Here is a 20207-nt window from a genome sequence, read left to right on the forward strand (position 1 = left end):
AGAGGAGAGCCGGTGGATGTGGTGTTTCTTGATTTTCAGAAGGCGTTTGACAAGGTGCCTCACAAGAGGTTATTACAGAAGGTCAGGGGGCATGGAGTTGGGGGTAGGGTGTTAGTGTGGATAGAGGATTGGCTGTCAAATAGGAGGCAGAGAGTGGGGGTTAATGGGTGCTATTCGGATTGGCGGTTGGTGACTAGTGGAGTGTCCCAGGGGTCAGTGCTGGGGCCTCAGCTATTGACCATTTATATAGATGATCTGGAGGAGGGAACCGAGTGTATGGTGCCGAAATTTGCTGATGACACCAAGATTGGTGGAACGGCAAATTGTGCGGAGGGTGTGGAGAGTCTGCAGAAGGATCTAGATAGGCTGGGCGAATGGAATTTAATGTTGGCAAATGTGAGGTTGTCCACTTTGGTAGGAATAATGGTAGGAAGGACAATTACTTACATGGTGAAAAACTGCAGCATGCGATGGTGCAGAGGGACCTCGGGGTCCTTGTGCATGACTTGCAAAAACCCAGCCTGCAGGTGCAGGTGGTCAGGAAGGCGAATGGGATGCTGGCCTTTATAGCGAGGGGGATTGAATATAAAAGTAGGGAGGTCTTGCTGCAGCTGTATAGGGCACTGGTGAGGCCGCAGCTGGAGTACTGTGTGCAGTTTTGGTCACTGCACTTACGCAAGGATATTTTGGCCTTGGAGGGAGTGCAGAGGAGGTTTACTAGGCTGATTCCGGAGTTGAGGGGGTTGAACTATGAGGACAGGCTGAATAAACTAGGCTTGTACTCATTAGAGTTTAGAAGAATGAGGGGAGATCTCATTGAGACGTATAAGATGTTGAATGGGATGGATAGGATAGAGGTGGAGAGGCTCTTCCTGCTCAGAAAGGACAGTAGGACTAGAGGGCACAGCCTCAAGATAAAGGAGGGGCGGTTTAGAACGGAGTTGAGGAGGAACTTCTTCACTCAAAGGGTGGTGAATCTCTGGAATTCTCTGCCCATTGAAGTGGTAGAGGCTGCCTCGCTCAATATTTTTAAGACACGGGTTGATAGGTTTTTGATAGGCAAGGGAATTCAGGGTTATGGGGAGAGGGCGGGGATGTGGAACTGAGCCACGACAGATCAGCCATGATCTTATTGAATGGCGGGGCAGGCTCGAAGGGCTAGATGCCCTACTCCTGCTCGTATTTCTTATGTTCTTATAGCCAGTTAGTAATCTGCCTTCTTGTTTGCAGAATGCTGTCATCTCCAACAGATGTAAGCTGCATGGAGATCAGAATCAAAGATCTGGGCTGGGATTCTCTGGCTGTGCTCACCCCCAAACCAGAGAATCCTGCCCAAAGTCAATGCATCTTTGCATGGTCCACCTCCCACCTATAATTCCCGTAGTGGATGGAATGGAAGAATTCTCCTCCGATCTGGCTCTTGGAAAAGGCAACTGAAAAGTCAGTCAGTTTCGAAAGAAGCTACTGGATTAGATGAGTAAGCCAGATAGATCTTTGTTAGTTGATGCCAAATCCAGCCTGGCTGATATCAGCAACAGAAAGGGACAATCTGGCTTGGCCTTGCTTAAAGTGCAAATGAAAGCTTAGTCTTTATAAGAAAGATGGAGCCAAAAGCATAGCACAAAATTGATCCATGCAAATTTTACAAAGCTGCTTGCTAAGATCTTTGATTATCACTGCAGTCCAATTTTAAGTCACAGCTTTGGTAAATACTCAAAAGTTGCATCTGTAGAAGCTAAACAGAAATGTTGGGAGCGTATTTGAACAGTGTGCTAGATGAAACTTGAGATTCCCAAATAATCTTGATGGCTTTACTATAACATTTCATTCAGGTAGGAACACAGTTTGACCAATATGTGGTTTTAGACAATTCTTGGGATGGGGATACTTTACAACTAGAATACAGGAAACTGAGAAAGCCTATTGGAAATGGGAAATTTCAATAGGTTTATGATTTAATACCATTTTACATCTTCCTATCATCCCCGCGAAACCTAACAAGAAAGCGTTTGAAACAAATTTAAATGAGAATTGTTCAATATGTTTTGGTTTAAAAATACCAATTAAAATTTGCTGCAAGAGACCACTTGCAAAAAAAATATAGTTATGGCTGCAACCTATAGAGCCAATTTTAAAGATTAAAAAATATTTTTTGACAATATCATATAAAAAGATCGATTAAAACAGACCATATTTTCCTTACCATTTCTAATTGTAATTTAGAATAATGATCCCTTTCCTCCGCCCATTTTCTCAAGTCTTTATTGCGCCAATCTTCAGCTTCCTTTGCTTGCTGAATAAGGACCATTTTCTCAATTAGCCATTTCTTTCGATTACATTTGTGCTCATCTTCTAATTCCTGAAAGAATTTAATCCATTTCATTCAGTGTTCTTTGACTTATTTTTAATATTTTAAAATTAAGCTAACCAGCCACATGGCAATTTTATAAGAGTATTGTCACGGTACTGGTATACATAAGAACATAAGAACGTAAGAAATAGGAGCAGAAGTAGGCCATCTGGCCCTTCGAGCCTGCCCTGCCATTCAATAAGATCATGGCTGATCTGTCGTGGCTCAGTTCCACTTTCCCGCCCTCTCCCCATAACCCTTAATCCCTTCTCTTATCAAAAACCCATCAACCCGCTTCTTAAAAATATTTAGCGAGGCAGCCTCCACCACTTCAACGGGCAGAGAATTCCAGAGATTCACCACCCTTTGAGTGAAGAAGTTCCTCCTCAACTCCGTTCTGAACCGCCCCCCCTTTATCTTGAGGCTGTGCCCCCTAGTCCTACTGTCTTTTTTGAGCGGGAAGAGTCTTTCCACCTCTATCCTATCCATCCCATTCATCATCTTATACGTCTCAATGAGATCTCCCCTCATTCTTCTAAACTCTAACGAGTACAAGCCTAGTTTATTCAGCCTCTCCTCATAGCTCAACCCCCTCAACTCCGGTATCAGCCTAGTAAACCTCCTCTGCACTCCCTCCAAGGCCAAAATATCCTTGCGCAGGTGCGGCGCCCAAAACTGCACACAGTACTCCAGCTGCGGCCTCACCAATGCCCTATACAGCTGCAGCAAGACCTCCCTACTTTTATATTCAATCCCCCTCGCTATGAAGGCCAGCATCCCATTCGCCTTCCTGACCACCTGCTGCACCTGCAGGCTGGGTTTTTGCGACTCATGCACAAGGACCCCGAGGTCCCTCTGCACCGTCGCCTGCTGCAGTTTTTCGCCACGTAAGTAATAGTCCTTCCTATGTGATAAAGCCAAAATTAAGATTCAAATGAGACCCTAAGACATAGGAGCAGAATTAGACCACTCACCCCATCGGGTCTGTTCTGCCATTCAATCATGGCTGTTTTTTCTCTCATCCCCATAACCCTTGATCCCATCATCAATCAAGAACCTCTGTGTTAAAGACACTCAATGACGTTTAAAGCTAATGTATTAAAACAAACAGGCAAAAGTTTTCAATTCTTCAACCATCTCAATAATAACAGGCAACAAGCAGAGAAAGCCAAGAGAGAACAGTGCTGAATTTTTTGATTTTTACAAATTGCCATAAGATATGATGAAAATGTTCGATATGTTCAGGACGCCATACAAAAATAATGGCATTAGCTGAACTTAATTTCTCACTGTTATCATTGTCAAAATAATGAAACACTATTTCAAAGGGAAATAACAGAAACCTAGTTGTAAATTCTGTTTCATTTCTAAACAATCCTGATAATAGTTTATTGAATAGCGGGGGAGGCCAAATAGTCCAATATTCACCACGCAAATCAGCCTCCCATTCTTTGGCTGTATCTACATTTCCTTCTGCCTCAGCAAAGCAGCCAGCATAATCAAGGACCCCATGCACCCTGGACATACTTTCTTCCACTGGAAAAAAAATACAAAAGTCTGAGGTCACATACCAACCAACTCAAGAACAGCTTCTTCCCTGCTGCCATCATACTTACCTCGCACTAAGCTGAACTTTCTCCACACCTTAGCTATGATTGTAACACACTATATTCTGTACTCTCTCCTTTCCTTCTCTATAAACAGTATGCTTTGTTGAGCCTGCACTGACAATACTACTACCTCGGCCCCTTCCCCTTAACCCCCAGGTATTTATCCTGCTAACTCCCTGACAATATAGGGCAATTTAGCATGGCTAATTAATCTAACCTGTACATTTACACTTTTCAAATTGTGAAATGGGTTCAGTAAGTTTGCCTGAGCAAACAGTTTCAGTTTAACATCTCACCTGAAGACGGTACCAGAGAAATACACCGAAAATACACCAAGTTGTTTACGTCTCAAACAGAAACTGCACCATAATCTCGTGCATCAAAACGCAATTGTGCTACCACTGAGCCCATGATCAGAAAACTTACCACCAGCTGCTGTTTTAAAACTTCAATTTCTTTTTGCAATTGTCCTGATCGGGTATTATCACCTTCATTTGCATTTTTCACCAACTGGCTGTGTTCAAGCGTATTACACTTCTTCTCTGATTCTTTGGCATACTGTATCCATTTCTCCAATTCTAAACAGGGGAAATATATTTAAGAAAACAATCTAGAATAATCAGTTGTGTCTGTGCAATTCTTCTATTCAACTGAAAAATGAGTTCATTGTAAAACCTTTGAAGTGTCCCTAGTTAGTATACAGCATCCTCCATAGAACGGCATACAAGCATAAATCAGTTATTAAGAATCTCATGACACCTGATTTCTTCAAGTTTACTTAAAAAAAATTAACAAAGTCATAGCAATTAATTTTACACAGTAAAAACAGATTTCACTCTGTTTACCATAGTTATTAGAAGTCCAACTGCTACCTTACCCCTGTTGGTTTGGGGCTGTACTTATTCACCTCAAAATACTGGTTATGCAGCAATTTAAAAAGCAACACTGCACAAACTAATTTTCCACTTTACATGTTATTTGATGGGCACCAGCTACCAATATGAAAAATCTCCTATATAGCTTTAATAGTGCAATCACCTGTATTCAATTCTTCAATCTCTTTCAACTTGGCCTCAAGCATTTCATCTTGCTCAGCTTGGGTTTGATCTTGTTCAGTTAATGCAATTTTCATATCTTGAATTATTCGCTCTTTTATCTGAAGTTCTTAACATGAATTAGGAAATAGATGGTCAACAACAGTTCCACAGAAACAGATTTGAACTCTAATTATTGGAGACATTTCAAAATTAGAGACAAAAAGCAATAATTGTGCAGTGGTGTTAAGACCTGGAGGTACCAGGGCAACAAATGAAATGTCAATGGATATAACCCCTTTATTAATGCTAGTAAATTCTCAAATTAGTGAGTTACAAAGAGCTTGTTTAAAACACAAAACAGTAACAATTCTAATTTTTCAAAAAAAAATTTTCATCTATAAACTTACCATATTTCAATATAACCTAGTTTATCACCATGAGTAAAAGCTTGGATCTGCAACAGTCAACCAGGGAGAAACATACACTTATCACAGAAATCTGAAATTTCTGGACTCCACTGGTGTAGCTCCAAAATATATGCATGGAAAGTAACAGATCTACTTTGCAGATTATCTCCTAATTTAACGCTGTCTGATAATAAAATGCCATGTTAAAATATCCTGCAATCTGCAAATTTTAGTAAATAAACTCATTAGAGCATTTGGCCCATCTAGTCCACTCCACCATTCGATCATGGCTGACATGCTCCTCATCCCCATTTTCTTCCCATAATCCTTCAACGCATTACCAATTAAAAATTGGTCTAACTCCTCCTTATATTTACTCACTGTAAATAATAATTATTTTAAATGTAGAAGATGCACCAGAATTCCATCTTAAAATTAGCCAACTTGCTATGCAAAACGATTAAATTGAATAAAAGATGCAGGAAGCAAAAGCACTATCCTAATTACACTTAATGTGTCTTCATTTTATCAACAAGCTTTCAAACAGTCCCCTAGGCTACACGCAATTTAATATCCTCAGCATTCAGAAAGAAAGCAGGAAGCATCTGAATGACACCCAATTTGCACTTCACAGTTCTATAAATACCTTTGGAAGCAGTTTGTAAAAGATGTACGGCTTCTTCTGCCTTTTCATCAGTTGACAACTTGATGCATGGTTCCTGGGTAGATTTCTCTTCACTTGAACCCTAGTCATCAACATCATTAAAGTAATGTAGATATCAATCCCAATGCTACCTTGCCAAAAGCATTTCATGTAAATAAATTGAAGACTATGTTTAAGAACAAAATTACAAATCTGAATACAAAGAAAAACACAAAAGGCACTTCAGCAAATTACTAAGCCGTTATAACTTCAACCAGTTGAAGTTTAGTGGTTATGATCAAAAACTACCATGCTGATTTTTGAACAGATTTTTAATGTTTTAAATATCAGTTACATTTGTGTAGAGTAAACTCTGAGACCACACTGACCTGTTGTGCCTTTATTTGGTGCATGATGTCATTATCACCCAAATCCTTTTCCAATTTCTTTAAAGCAGTATCTTTTTCATCTAAGTTGATCGTTAATATTTCTACTTTCTTCCTCAAATCTGCTTCATTGTGCGATAACTAAAACCCAACAAAACATGTTAGTAAATTAGTCTTTCATGTTATAATAAATGCAATAAAATCGGTGATCATCAGTAAGCTAACAAACAATGGGTTTGGTACTATTTACAACTACATACAGAGTACTGTAATCAATGTGTTCATTCTCAGCTCTAGGATCTATCTGGCTGCAAAAGCCTATCCTCTGTCCAGAGATTCCTGTGCTTATTCCCCATTGGGCGATCAAGTCATATGACCCTTCTGATGCACACCCCTGAACAAGATTAGCTATAACACCAATATGTTGACAATACCAGGGCGGGCTCCATTATAATACGATAAAAGCGGGGTCACACTAAATCTGGGTGCTATAGTTATGTTTTGGACGATCTTGGCGTCCATCAGAGCTCTGTTTGTTTATACAATCACTATATCTTCTTAACTTCTACAAACCTTTTGATTGCTAGGTCCAGGCTAGTTTAAAAACAGGCAGTGGGGATGTTTATTTACACAAACACTTTCAACGTCCATTAACTGTGAAGTACTTCCTCTTTTGAACAACTGTCTAATGGTACTTTTTTTTCGCCAAGTGAGAACCCCTTTTATCTGACCTGGGCAATTGGGAAGCAAGTGTTTTCTGTTCATAATTTCTTTCTAAAGCAGATTATTTTCACTTTTGAAATAGATTGCAGTCCCCCTGAAAGAGCAAAAAAAGGGGTCCAATGATTCATCATGTTATATCCGAATTTGCGCTAAATCTGGGCGCGTAAAATCGGGGTTTCACTGTACTAAAAAACATGCGCAAAAAAGAGATAAGGTAATATAATACGAACAGGGAAACAAGCACAGAATTGCTGCCAAGCACTGTTACTATATAACAAAAACACTACAATGCCCAGCTTCCCATCAATGGCATGCTTCAAGTCAGCTGTTGTTGTTATGCCCCTTCTGTCACAGGTGTACCAATTCCGCACAGGAATCAGGAGCCATGTCTTGGTCTGTAGCCCTTGTCAAAATTCATGGTCTTCACACAAAAATGCATTATCCTATACTTCTCTACATTGAACTTTATCTGCCACCAGAGGCTGCCTGAATCAACCCAGATATGTACAAGAGGCACTGCGACTTTCATAGCCACTGGCAATGGGTACCCACTACTCTCCATCAAGCTGAAATCTTTCTCTATCATAGCACACAGCTCCTTCACTTCTTTCCTGGATGGCAGTCTTTGGTGACATTGATGCTCCAACATCTGTAGGAAACAGAGTAGCAGTGGGTAATGTACCCTGCATGAGACTGGTTGATGCCCCTCTATGCCCTCCTTGTCCATGGTCTCCTTACACCCTCATGCCACTCTGGGTGTTATGGCTGTGCAAAGATCCATTGCAACTTGCAGCACACACATATTAATGCTTGTTGTGTTCAACAAGTTTGCCCAGCATCCAGCTGGTCGTTGCCAGACATTTGTTCTCACCTTCCCTGTACTGCAATGCTGCTACTTGTAATGGATGCTAAGTCCAGTCATTGATATGCCATTGAGCTCCTGTCTCTTGAAGTCTAAAAGCCTCATGAAGATATCAATGAGTTGGTTCCTTAACAGGTTCAATTACCAGCCTGCTACAGATGTGTGGTCTTCACTTGGCAGCCCAGTTTTTTCCGGGAACTTCAACAATAGCAGGAACAGGTTGGTTTCCATCCCAAATTTGTTTCCAGCCATTGTCCCAGCCCACTTGTCTCAGTTCATTGCCCTAGGTGAGAGGGAAAATTCCACCCCAAAATTGTATAAGAGGACAAAGGATTTTCAGCAAAGCTTTAAAGAAAAGGACAGTAAAGTTTCAAAAGTTTGGGAATCTATAAAAATCTAGAAACAGGACTAAAAATCTTCAACAAAATTAACGTAATAACATAGACGAGGGAAAGAACAGTATAACCTACAAGAATCCCTTCAGTGCAGAAGGATGCCAGTCACCCTCCTCACTGTGCTACTGTGCCACCCTCAAAAGCAACTGAAGATCATTTTATAATTGGATCACCAGTGGAATATTGCTAAATATTGGAAGGAATCCACAAAATGGTTATAGATTAGTATATCATTCTCATTTAGCCACTCAGAACAGCATTTATTGAAAAAGTTGTTCATACCGTCTTCAGCTGTTGGATCATTCGTTCCTTAGTCTCTAGATCCTGAGTCATTTGATTCTTCATTTTATCAAATTCTTTTCTCAGAGACTTTTCTTCTTCACGTTTTATGGAAATCTGAAAATTTGAAAAATCAGTAGCAGTGGACATTTTTTGAACAAAAGAAGAAATAAGGGAATAAGATAATAAATCTAACGTACATCCATAGTGCTATAAGTGGGAGATTGAGATAATCGGCTCACTTGACCACATTGCTGGAAGTAAACCTCCCATTTCTTTTGGCAATGTATTTCCACATATATATGAATTTACCAGAATTCTTTTGAAAATCCATCTATCAACTTTTGTCATAGATGATGGAAGATGAGAGCCACAACACTGCTCCTTTGTGATGATATTGTTTTGGAGGGGCTCTATGCAAGCAACTTGAACCTGCACCTTTCTTCCACTGAAAATGGCAAAAGCCTAATAAAAGACATCCACTTTGCAAATGAAAATGCACTAGAAAACCAAAAATTTAAAAGAATCTTACAGACCAGACCGAGGCTCTCATCTGGACCTGGAGGAATGTATCAATTTCACTTCCAATTTTCACTCCTCTATCACCTTCACATGGTCAATTTCTGACACTTCCCACTGTCCACTAGTATCTACTACAAGCCCACTGATTCCCACAGCTACCTTGAATACAGCTCTTCACACCCTATGTCTTGCAAGGGCTCCATCCCATTCTCAGTTCCTTCACCTCTGTTCCATCTGTCCCGATAATGCCACTTTCCAAAATGGTGCTGGCATGTCTTCCTTAATCATGGTTTCCCACCCAGAGATTCAAGGGCTCTCAACCATGTCCAACCCACTGTTTTCACCCCCTCTCCTCCCTCCCAGGACTGGATCCACCTTGTCCTCACTTTTCACACCACCAGCCTCCACATTCAAAGGATCATCCTCTGCCATTTCCAACAAGATGCACTACCAAACTCACTCTCAAAACAATCCACTCTGGTGACCATTCCCTCCAGGATACCCAGGTCCACTCCTCCATTACACCCAGCACCTCAGCCCCTACCCATGCAATTGCAGAAGATGCAACACCTGCCCCATTACCTCCTCCCTGTACACCAACCCAGGGCTCAAACAAACACTCTTTTCAGGTGAAGTAGTGTTTCAAGTACACCTCCTTTAATCTGGTCTATTGCATTCATCTACTCTACAATTGGAGAGACCAACCACAGACTGGGTGACCGCTTGGCAGAACACCTTTGATCCATCTGACAGTAGAACCCAGACCTTCCTGTCGCTTGCCATTTCAACACCTCCCTGCTCTCCTGACCACGTCTGTCCTTAGCTTGTTATAATGTTCCAGTGAAGCCCAAAGTAAGCTGGACAAACAAAGAACAACACAGCACGGGAAACAGGCCCTTCGGCCCAATGAGCCCGCACCACCATCTTAATGTGTTTTTCCTCCTCCACCCTTGACCCATGTCTATGCTTATGGTACCCCCATTGGAAACCAGATTAAGGGGAGAACAGGACCTCATCTTCCAATTAGACACTTTACAGCCTTCGGACTTAAGTGGAGGAGAAAGTTCATGCTCTGAAGTTGTTTAAACTCCATTTTCACCTCATTTCCATTTGCTTTATTTTTTTTTCCCCCCCCATTGTTTCATTTTTTCCACCACCACCTCTGTCCCCCCCACCCCACCCTACTCTGTTGACACTCTACTTCCCTTTGTTCTGCCATTTATACATTCTGATCTCGATGGCCACAATCAGCACCTTTCTGAACCATGATCATCACCACTTACATTCTCTTTGTCTTTCTCTTTATGACACGCACCCCCCCCCCCACCACACACAAAGTACAAACATCATCCTATTTTCTATTCTCTTCAGGTCTGATGAAGGGTCATCCTGATTCACAACATTGGCTCCATTCTCTCTCCACAGATGTTGTCAGACCTGCAGAGATTTTCCAGCATTTTCTGTTTCTATTGGGGCCATTCATCCCACTGTATTGTGCAATTTAGACTCAGTTTAGCTGTTAGCCTATAAATTATACAAACTGGTTCAATGTCTTAAAAAGGAAAAAAGTTCACACGGCAAGTTACGCTCCAGATCTTAACAACCCTATGTGAAACGATTGCCCCCTGCTTTTTCCAAATTACTTTAAACATCTCTGGACACTAAATTAGTTAGAAGTCTCACAACACCAGGTTAAAGTCAAGCCAGTTTATTTGATAGTTTATTTGAACCTTCCGCACACCTGACGAAGGAACACCATTTCCAAAAGCTTGTGGGATTACTACCAAATAAACTGGTTGGACTTTAACCTGGTGTTGTGAGACTTCTTACCTGTGTTTACCCCAGTCCAACACCAGCATCTCTACATCACCGCTAAATTAGTTGCCAAAGGAAATTAAGCACCTGGAAGCAATCAGAATTTTGAATCTCTTTAATAGGTCCCTCTTTAATCTCCTCTGTTTGAAGGAAAACAATTTCCACTTCAGCGACCCTTCCACATAACTGGGGTGATTCTCTCATCCCGTTGTACACTTTTTTTGTAGCACAATGGACCACGAGACTCCAGTGCAGGCTGTTTTGCAAACTCTCCATACCGGATTTCCAGCACCATTAGCTCTGCACCAGAACTTGTTCAAAATCTCATTTAAATATCATTTCAATACATGAGCAGGCCTGGGACTGAAATCTTCAGGCCTGCTGGCCTCTCTCCCCAACCCCACCCACCCCCAGCCTCCTCAGAGGGCCAGGTGCTGGGGGGGTGCCCTGGACATTGCCACCTTGGGCCTCCTGGCACTACCCCAAAGGGCAAAGTGCCAACACCTAGAGGACATGTTGACACTGCTCATCAGGCAATGCCAAGGAGGAGTGCCCTGCTGCTACTTGCACGTTTCGGCTGAGTAATAGATGGAGGCCAGCGATCAGGGCTGGCCAGCAATCAGAAGTCCAGCAGATAGGAGCCACTGTGCATGTGCCTACCTCAGCACTGACAGATTGGTCCACGCGCAGAGGCCCACTCAGCTGCTGGTCTTTCCAGCTGTAATTGGCCCCACTTCCAACTTTTTGAACTGGTTCACACTGCAGTGCAGAGCGTGGGAGATTAATTTCAAAACTTTAGTGAAAAAACCAGGAGGATTTACTCCAGCTTTTATGCAAATTTGACAGTTTTTTTGGGGGGAGAATCACTCAACACCTTTGTTTGACCTTTTCATTTTAGAGTTCAAAACCTGCACAATACAAAGCACAGTAGCTTGTAGACTTTTTTAGCCAGATTCTCAACTTGGCCTGCACTACAAAAGTTTGTGAAAAAGCACACCCTTCCCCAGTCTCTCAGTTCCAGCATCTCCCTCAAAATATCATTTAGATTATACATCCCAACCATATAGTGAGCATCATGATAGCAAACTTCAGAAAATTGAACAGACTGGAAGTAGACAGATGCAATTTAAGCTAGATAATTTTGAGCTGATATGACTCATTCCCAAAAGTACAATACCTGGGAGGAAGTATAGACTAACATAGCTTTAGACATCAAAGAAAGATATGCATGACCACAACTGCAGGTCAAACAAGATGCCATGTCAAGTCAATTTCGCTTCTCAATAAAAGACAATAAAAGCTGGGTGATAAGACACAACTGAACTATCATAGTTTTCGCTGTGGATGTCTAATCTCTCTTCATGCTCATCCCCAGTCATGACCACCTAGGGCCCTCCACTTCTTCCTCAAATAGATGCCCAGTCCCTCGCCACACCAACACCTGACCTTGCAGCTGAACATTACTGATTAACCTTTGACTCTGCTAACATCCGTCACATAAGAAGTGGAACTCTTATGGGTCCTGGCAATGCCCATCTTGTCATGAGACATGTGGAATATTTTTTGCTTCAGTCCAAATCCATTATCCTTTCTCATTTCTGCATTGATATGGTTTCCTCTTTCCCTCCTGAGCTGGAAAATATCAGCATCTTTGCTTCTAATTATCACCTTTCCCTTACCTTCACATGCACTACCACTTACAAGTTTGCCAAAAAATATTTTAAAACCAGGAAAGTGTGTGAAAGGAGATGCTGAAGAACTGGGTGTTTTCCAAGTAGTGACCAAGCCATGAATCGGGTATCATTGGTTGAGGTTGAAAAACTCGAAGAGCTATGCCCTCAGACTGTTGTGACCCAAGGGAGAGAGGGTACATAGAAGGGTGTCCTGCTAATGATAAATGTACCTGCAAAACTCAACCGCGAAAGCTATAGAATTGCTGACCTATCCTGTGCGAATAAAGAGTGTGGAACTTGGTGCCATACACGTGGAGCAATGTGAACGTGTGACCTAAAGATACAAGAAAAACATTCCTTTTTAACTATTATTTGCTCATTACTTCATATTTAATTTATGTTGGTCCTGATTCGTGTTAAAGTTACAAAGAGTGAAATTGTGTTGGTGATTTTTTCATTTGGGGGTCATTCCATCAATTTGATTATTCTGGTTTACAGTTCCCTTTGGTAATTAAAAAATATATTTAAACAACCTACACAATAACTTTGGATACATGAAATGTCAAAAATGTTTTCCAACACACTTGCGCTTTTCTGGGCAGCTCGAAATTTTGAGTTCGTGACACAGAACTCTCAAGTCAGCTGAGGAGACTCAAGGTTGTAGACAACTTCTATAACACATCAAATGTCATCTCAGCAAGGAACATTTTTTGTATGTGATTGACAACAAAACAGACAATTCATGAATCATGTCAGAATTTGCCATTTGTAAGCTCCACAACCCATGTCCAAAGGAAATATGCTCAAGATTAGCAGCAACCAAAATCTAGCAAAGCCATTATTAGAGATGGAAATTACTTTGCATTTTTATATGGTGCTAAAGTACAGAGTTAGCACTTCATAAATTTGATTATTTAGCAAACATAGCAAAGAAGTTTGTAATGTATACCAAATGATTAAAAGAACTGCATTTTCTTCTGTATTGGTAGATGCAAGTGCTAAAAGTAAAATTTAAAAAGGTACTAGAAAGAACTGTTTTGTTAACCAAACTAGAGAGCAGCTCCAAATTGGAGTCTTGGAACTTACCATTTGCATCCAACAACAAATGCTCACAAATCAACCTCCAAAGACATGATCACCATTAACTATCCTGCACCCACCAACAAGTGCTCACTGTCACCTTTCCACACCCACTGACACAAGCATACTGTTGCCCTCCAAAAGAGCTCAAAGACTGCTATTCTGATCCACCAATAATGTTGGGTAAATTGACAGCGCTTCCTCAATGCCATTTCTGAAGTATGGGAAGCTCCTGGTTCCAGCGTAAGTCGGCTCCCCATTACCACACAATCTGGGCAATTCTGCGACCATCCAACTCCTTTTGACTTCACCTACCTTTGATCAGCACTATTGCCACAAAATACACTTCACAGTCGTTTCTCTTTACAGAGAAAATGTTCTGCGTTTTGTGTTTATGTTTCAGGATATGTTCTATTTTCAACAATAGAACTCACCTCCTTCTCTACTTGTTGCATCTGCTTCTTGGCATCTCGGTACTTTTCCTGGAGATCACTATGGACCTCATCTTTCCTCTGCAGGTCAACTGTCAATTGGTGATATCTTGAAGCACCATCAGATAACTCCGTCTTTAGCCTTTGATACAGCAAACAACATTTAAACTTGATAAGAATTCATATAATGGGAAAGGATAAATCTGTGGTAACAGCAAAGGCCAAATCATTTAGTGAATAATTGTATGTCTGCTCCTGATACATCCCAGTTTTACAAGGGTTGATGGAATTTACAAAAAAAGGAATCACCCACATTAAAGTATATTACTCCTTTACATCTGAAATTACATTTGTTAAAATAAATTTGACACGAAGGCCACTTATGCCAGCATTACAGAAGCAGGGAGCCTGTAATGACCATACCCCTTCCTATGCAGAATGCATAACACAAGCATGTCATGCATACACCGAAAGAATGCAGAATGGGCATTGAGCAACACAAGTAGAAAATCCTACTCCCAATCCTCAACCTCACACTAGCACTATTAAAAAGGGTCACCATCAGATTGCCAGGCAAAGTACTTTTGACTTTTTTGCTGCTGCAGTGAGGAGTAGTAGTGTGTTCAGCAATGGACATCTGGCAATCTCATCTTCAATTATATTATTTCAGCACCCAGTGTAGATATCAACAGGACATTAAGCAATCCATCCTGGAATCAACTAATTTCTTCAGGACCAAATTATTCCTTTGATGTTATATTTAATCAGTTGTTCCACATTTTCCCTTAGTAAAATTGTGCTCACAATTCAACAGTTGTGAAAACTGGTGCAAAACATTTTCCATAAATTGATGTTCCACTGTTGGACTCTGTGGTCCTACATTCTCTAAGTAACTTTTTTTTTAAAAGCTTGAATGTGTGAATGGAAAGTGTTACTATTTTTTCCATATTATTGCAAACCTTTTTGCACCCCAATGTTCCCTTTTAGCTGTTCTAATCTCCCATTTCAGCACCACAGCATTCCTCCAGATCCTTCACTGTTAAATTCAGTCCTGATAGGGTTACTTTACCAGTGCTTGGAAGTATTTCCACTGGGTGGCGCTATGCAGAAAAAAGCTGATCAATAGGGAATGCTTTTTAAAATGAAGGCAATAGAAGATATTAGCATATAAATCATAGAAACCGTACAGTACAGAAAGAGGCTAATCAGCCCATTGAGCCTATACCAACCACAATCCCACCCAGGCCCCTACTCCCATATCCACCCACTAATCCCTCTAACCTACGCATCTCAGGACACAAAGGGCAATTTTTAGCATGGCCAACCAACACAACCCGCACATCTTTGGACTGTAGGAGGAAACCGGAGCACCCGGAGGAAACCCACACAGACACGAGGAGAACGTGCAAACTCCACACAGACAATGACCCAAGCCAGGAATCGAACCCAGATCCCTGGAGCTGTGCAGTACTAACCATTGTGCTACCATGCTGCCCTAATGTTTCACTTACTATGAATATCTTGAATAAGAACAGACAAAGTTTGTGGGCACATGAAATTAGGTATCACATTTTTTATGCAAGGACTGCATTTTTCATACTTTAGTATTTCAGATCAATACAACCAATTTAGTCACTTATCAATGGTTTACAAACTGAAAATCATCTTCCCACATTCATTTCTAAAATATACAAGATTTAAACTTTGTTTGAGGGCAGGGCCTATTAGCAAAGTTAATCTTCCTGTTCTACATGTTTTGTTAGGTAAACAACAGCAATTCTGGCACCTGTTTGGGTACATTGAGGGGAATTTAGCATGGCCAATGCACCTAACCAGCACATCTTTTGGGCTGTGGGAGGCAGAGCACCCGGAGAAAACCCTACATAGACACAGGGAGAATGTGCAGACTCCGCACAGAGTGACCCAAGCTAGGAATTGAACCGTGGTCCCTGGCACTGTAAGAACATTAATGCTAGGCACTGTGCTATCTTGTCGCCCCACTGGACATCACATGAAGCCACGAAACTACAAAAAAGTTCAATTTCCAAGCCAGCAGGATGAATCAGGGGAGAAATACTTTCCAACAGAAAAACACTGAAGGATTACCATGCAATAAAGACAGTTAACAAAAAGATAAATTAAGGGCTGCTTTCAGGAATTACCAAAATACATTAACCACAAGTTCACAAGGTTTCCAAAAATTTAAGAACTTATTTTCTTAAAATAAAAGATTAGTGTTTTGCTAAGTACCAATTATGATTGCTTAACTATGTTGCCTATTGAACTAACGTGTTAGTACTGTCAATATTAGAATCAGATCTATAAATATCAATTTTTTAAAGAAACAGTAATTGCAAAACTTAAGAGTCAGGCAGATTAAGTCACCTTTAAATTTTGAGATTTCAGGGAGAATGGGGAGAGGAATGCAGCACCCAAGTTATATACTTCTTACCCTCACTAATAAACCAAACTAAACACGTTAATAGTTACCATCTCCAAATAATGCTCCATTTGCAAATCAAATAAGGTAGAGTACTTACTTATCCAATTCTAAACATTTATTTTCCAGTTCTTCCTCCTTTTTGGATAGGAGTTCCTTTACATCATGCCAATCACTTTGAGCCTGTCTGACCTCTTCCTTCAATTTAATCTCTTGCAGTTTTAGGTCACCAACACATTTTTCTAAGTCATGAAATTTATTTTCTGTGCATTTCAAATTATTTTGCAAATCACCAATGATTCTATTCTTCTCTTTCAATTGTTCTTCAAGTCGGGTTAAATTGCCTTCACTTCTTAATATTTCCAACTCCTGAGCTTTTATTTTGTGTTGGCAATCCTCAATCTCTTTCTGATATTTTTCAATATTTTCTTTGCCATGTATTAAAGTCTGCATTTTACTTTCAGTTTCTTCGAATTTTGCATTCAGCTGCTTGATGTGAGCATCTTTGTCTTGAAGCAAATTCTGAATTAAATCTGCATTTACTTTCAGTCCAATACATTCAGTCTGGAGGTCTGCTCGTTGTTTCTTTGAGGTCTCGAGCTTTGCTTCCAAATCTTGAATTTGCTGGTTTTTTTGGGATGACACCTTCACTATATGCTCACACTCTTCCTGCAGTTTTTCAATCGTCTTTCGGAAGTGACCACTGTCCCGTTTTTGCACTGCATCTTTCGCATCATCTAGTTCTTGTCCTAGCGCAGACAGTTGTTTCTGTAAAGACTCAATTTCAATTGTTTTCTTTAGAGACTCTTCATTTGCTTTTTCCAGCAGTTCCTTGGTGTTCTTTAGTTCTGCAGCATATAGATCAGATTCCTTCTGGAAACAATTTAGTTCGCTTATTTCATCTTCCAACACTTTATTTTGCTGTTCTCTCTGTGCTATTTCTTTCCTGCTCAACTCTATTTCTAGTTGCAGCTGTTTCATTTTTTCCTGTTGTTGCTCATTCAATTCCTTTTCAAATTTGGAAAGCTGATTTGCATTCTCTTCTGTTAGTTTGAAAATGGTCTCAGCTGAAGAAGCTTGCTCTAATTGAAGCATTTCTATCTGTTTACTCAGCTTTTCCTTTGAGATTCTCTCATTTTTGAGATCCTCTTTGGCTAAAGCTAATTGAACATCTAAAGATTGCATCTTTCCTTTTAATATTGTCAACGTCTCTTCTTTATCAAATAATGTTTTTCTTATTCTTTTAACTTTCTCCTCTAGAGTTTTCACACTGATGCAATTGTATGCCTCTTTACTATTTGAATCTACAACGAGAAGAAAACAAAAACATTAAAACAATTTTTATTAAAATTTACAGAAGTAAATCTAATTTTCCATTTGGCTACCAAACAGCAAATAAAACTTGCATTGCAAGGAATAGTGAAGTTTTGCATTTTAATGAAATTTTGATCTCAGTGTACTTTACACAGCCTTTTTCACACTAAACAACATACACACTCGTTTGAAAAGCTGTGGGTTAACTAAATTTCAGCAAACCAAAGTTAAAAAGACCTACAGGGACATAGAAGGGGAAGCAGGGAGTTTAGATTTAAGAGCAAAGTAGTCCAGCCCAAAATGACAGCATTTTAAGACTGCTACTTCAAAGTATGAAGATAAATAACGTCCTAAAATGAAACTGCACTAAAACTAAAAAGCACTGCAATGTGCACGAATAGAAGATAGTTGATCAAGTGTTTCTCAAATATCAGAAGCTCCAAGAAGTCAATCTTAGAGTGCTGCCAGCCTGCTCATCACAGCAATAATAAAAGAAGCAATACCACATGAATTCATTATGGTGCTTCAAAACAAAGTGTGCACAAGTATTTTTGGGACAACTGATCAGACTTCAAAGAACAGTTAGTTATAGTGGTCCAAATCTTCCGGTATCTGATTCAATTGAGATTGAACGCCAGTTGAGATGTGTGTCAGGATCCTGCAGACATTCTGACACATGCACACGCTGAAATTGACTGAGAAGTTGAAACTTTTGATGGCCTGATTTGCACTGCCTGGGATCCTCCACATACATCTTCATTAAATTCAGCGTCAAAGACTTGGGTCAAATACATGGGACTTTTTACACAAGTCACTGCTCATTCACTGAGCAAAAAAGAAATCTAGAGTCAGTCGTTCCTCAACATTGATTTATTCACAAAATCCAAAGAACATGGGAAGAGACTCCCTTTTCCTTTCCCATCCATAGGTGGAAATATGTTCACATATAGACGAATAAATAACAACCTAACCTGTAATCGGCCCCAATTAGTAACAGCTGCTCTTACTTACAACCAGAGCATGCCCTTCATTGTGAAGGGGATTGCAACATTAACAGGAGTTACCTGCATACTTACCCTGGAAATATTACACTGGGGCTAATTGGGATTAGCCAATAACTGACTGTGCTCTACAACCAGCCTCCCCAAAAACCATCCTTTTGACCTAACTAATCCTTCACGCATTCTCTACCAATCCATTTCATAATCCACTCACTAAATGACACCTTTTACTGCAGCTACTGCTATAGTGTGTGTGGTACCCGATCTTCCAGTCTTTTCTTCTGCCTGACAGTTTTCCGCATGGATGCCTGCACTGACCTATCAACATTTCAGCCAGGATATGAACTCCTGGCTGTAAAAACTGAGAAGGATCAAGCCACAAAAATTTTCATAGGTAGTCAACTTGCAAAGCTTCCTGTTGACAAGATCTGGCCCATTGATATAAGAACATAAGAAATAGGAGCAGGAGTAGGCCATCTAGCCCCTCGAGCCTGCCCCGCCATTCAATAAGATCATGGCTGATCCGTCGTGGCTCAGTTCCACATTCCTGCCTTCTCCCCATAACCCTTAATTCCCTTGCCTATCAAAAACCTATCAACCTGTGTCTTAAAAATATTGAGCGAGGCAGCCTCCACCACTTCAACGGGCAGAGAATTCCAGAGATTCACCACCCTTTGAGTGAAGAAGTTCCTCCTCAACTCCGTTCTAAACGCCCCCCCCCTTTATCTTGAGGCTGTACCCTCTAGTCCTACTGTCCTTTCTGAGCAGGAAGAGCCTCTCCACCTCTATCCTATCCATCCCATTCAACATCTTATACGTCTCAATGAGATCTCCCCTCATTCTTCTAAACTCTAATGAGTACAAGCCTAGTTTAATCAACCTCTCCTCATAGCTCAACCCCCTCAACTCCGGAATCAGCCTAGTAAACCTCCTCTGCACTCCCTCCAAGGCCAAAATATCCTTGTGTAAGTGTGGCGACCAAAACTGCACACAGTACTCCAGCTGCGGCCTCACCAGTGCCCTATACAGCTGCAGCAAGACCTCCCTACTTTTATATTCAATCCCCCTTGCTATGAAGGCCAGCATTCCATTCGCCTTCCTGACCACCTGCTGCACCTGCAGGCTGGGTTTTTGCGACTCATGCACAAGGACCCCGAGGTCCCTTTGCACCGTCGCATGCTGCAGTTTTTCACCACGTAAGTAATAGTCCTTCCTACCATTATACATTGTACCATGCAT

At 40.8% G+C, this 20207-nt stretch overlaps 1 protein-coding gene across 1 annotated transcript in view; it reads right to left on the minus strand.

The window, feature by feature from the left end:
• LOC145354338 (kinesin-like protein KIF20B) overlaps positions 1-20207 on the minus strand; it is a 94343-nt gene that overhangs the window by 21232 nt on the left and 52904 nt on the right. The window contains exons 20-27 of the mRNA XM_080205513.1: positions 16754-17957; positions 14217-14355; positions 8696-8809; positions 6437-6574; positions 6051-6150; positions 4999-5124; positions 4387-4538; positions 2204-2359 (exon numbers count right to left, since the gene is read on the minus strand). Coding sequence (XP_080061639.1) covers positions 2204-2359; positions 4387-4538; positions 4999-5124; positions 6051-6150; positions 6437-6574; positions 8696-8809; positions 14217-14355; positions 16754-17957 — 2129 coding nt within the window. The remainder of the gene's footprint in view (positions 1-2203; positions 2360-4386; positions 4539-4998; positions 5125-6050; positions 6151-6436; positions 6575-8695; positions 8810-14216; positions 14356-16753; positions 17958-20207) is intronic.

Source organism: Carcharhinus amblyrhynchos, chromosome 17 (genome assembly GCF_965287045.1).
Source record: "Carcharhinus amblyrhynchos chromosome 17, sCarAmb.v2.hapA, whole genome shotgun sequence".
NCBI classification, from domain to species: domain Eukaryota; kingdom Metazoa; phylum Chordata; class Chondrichthyes; order Carcharhiniformes; family Carcharhinidae; genus Carcharhinus; species Carcharhinus amblyrhynchos.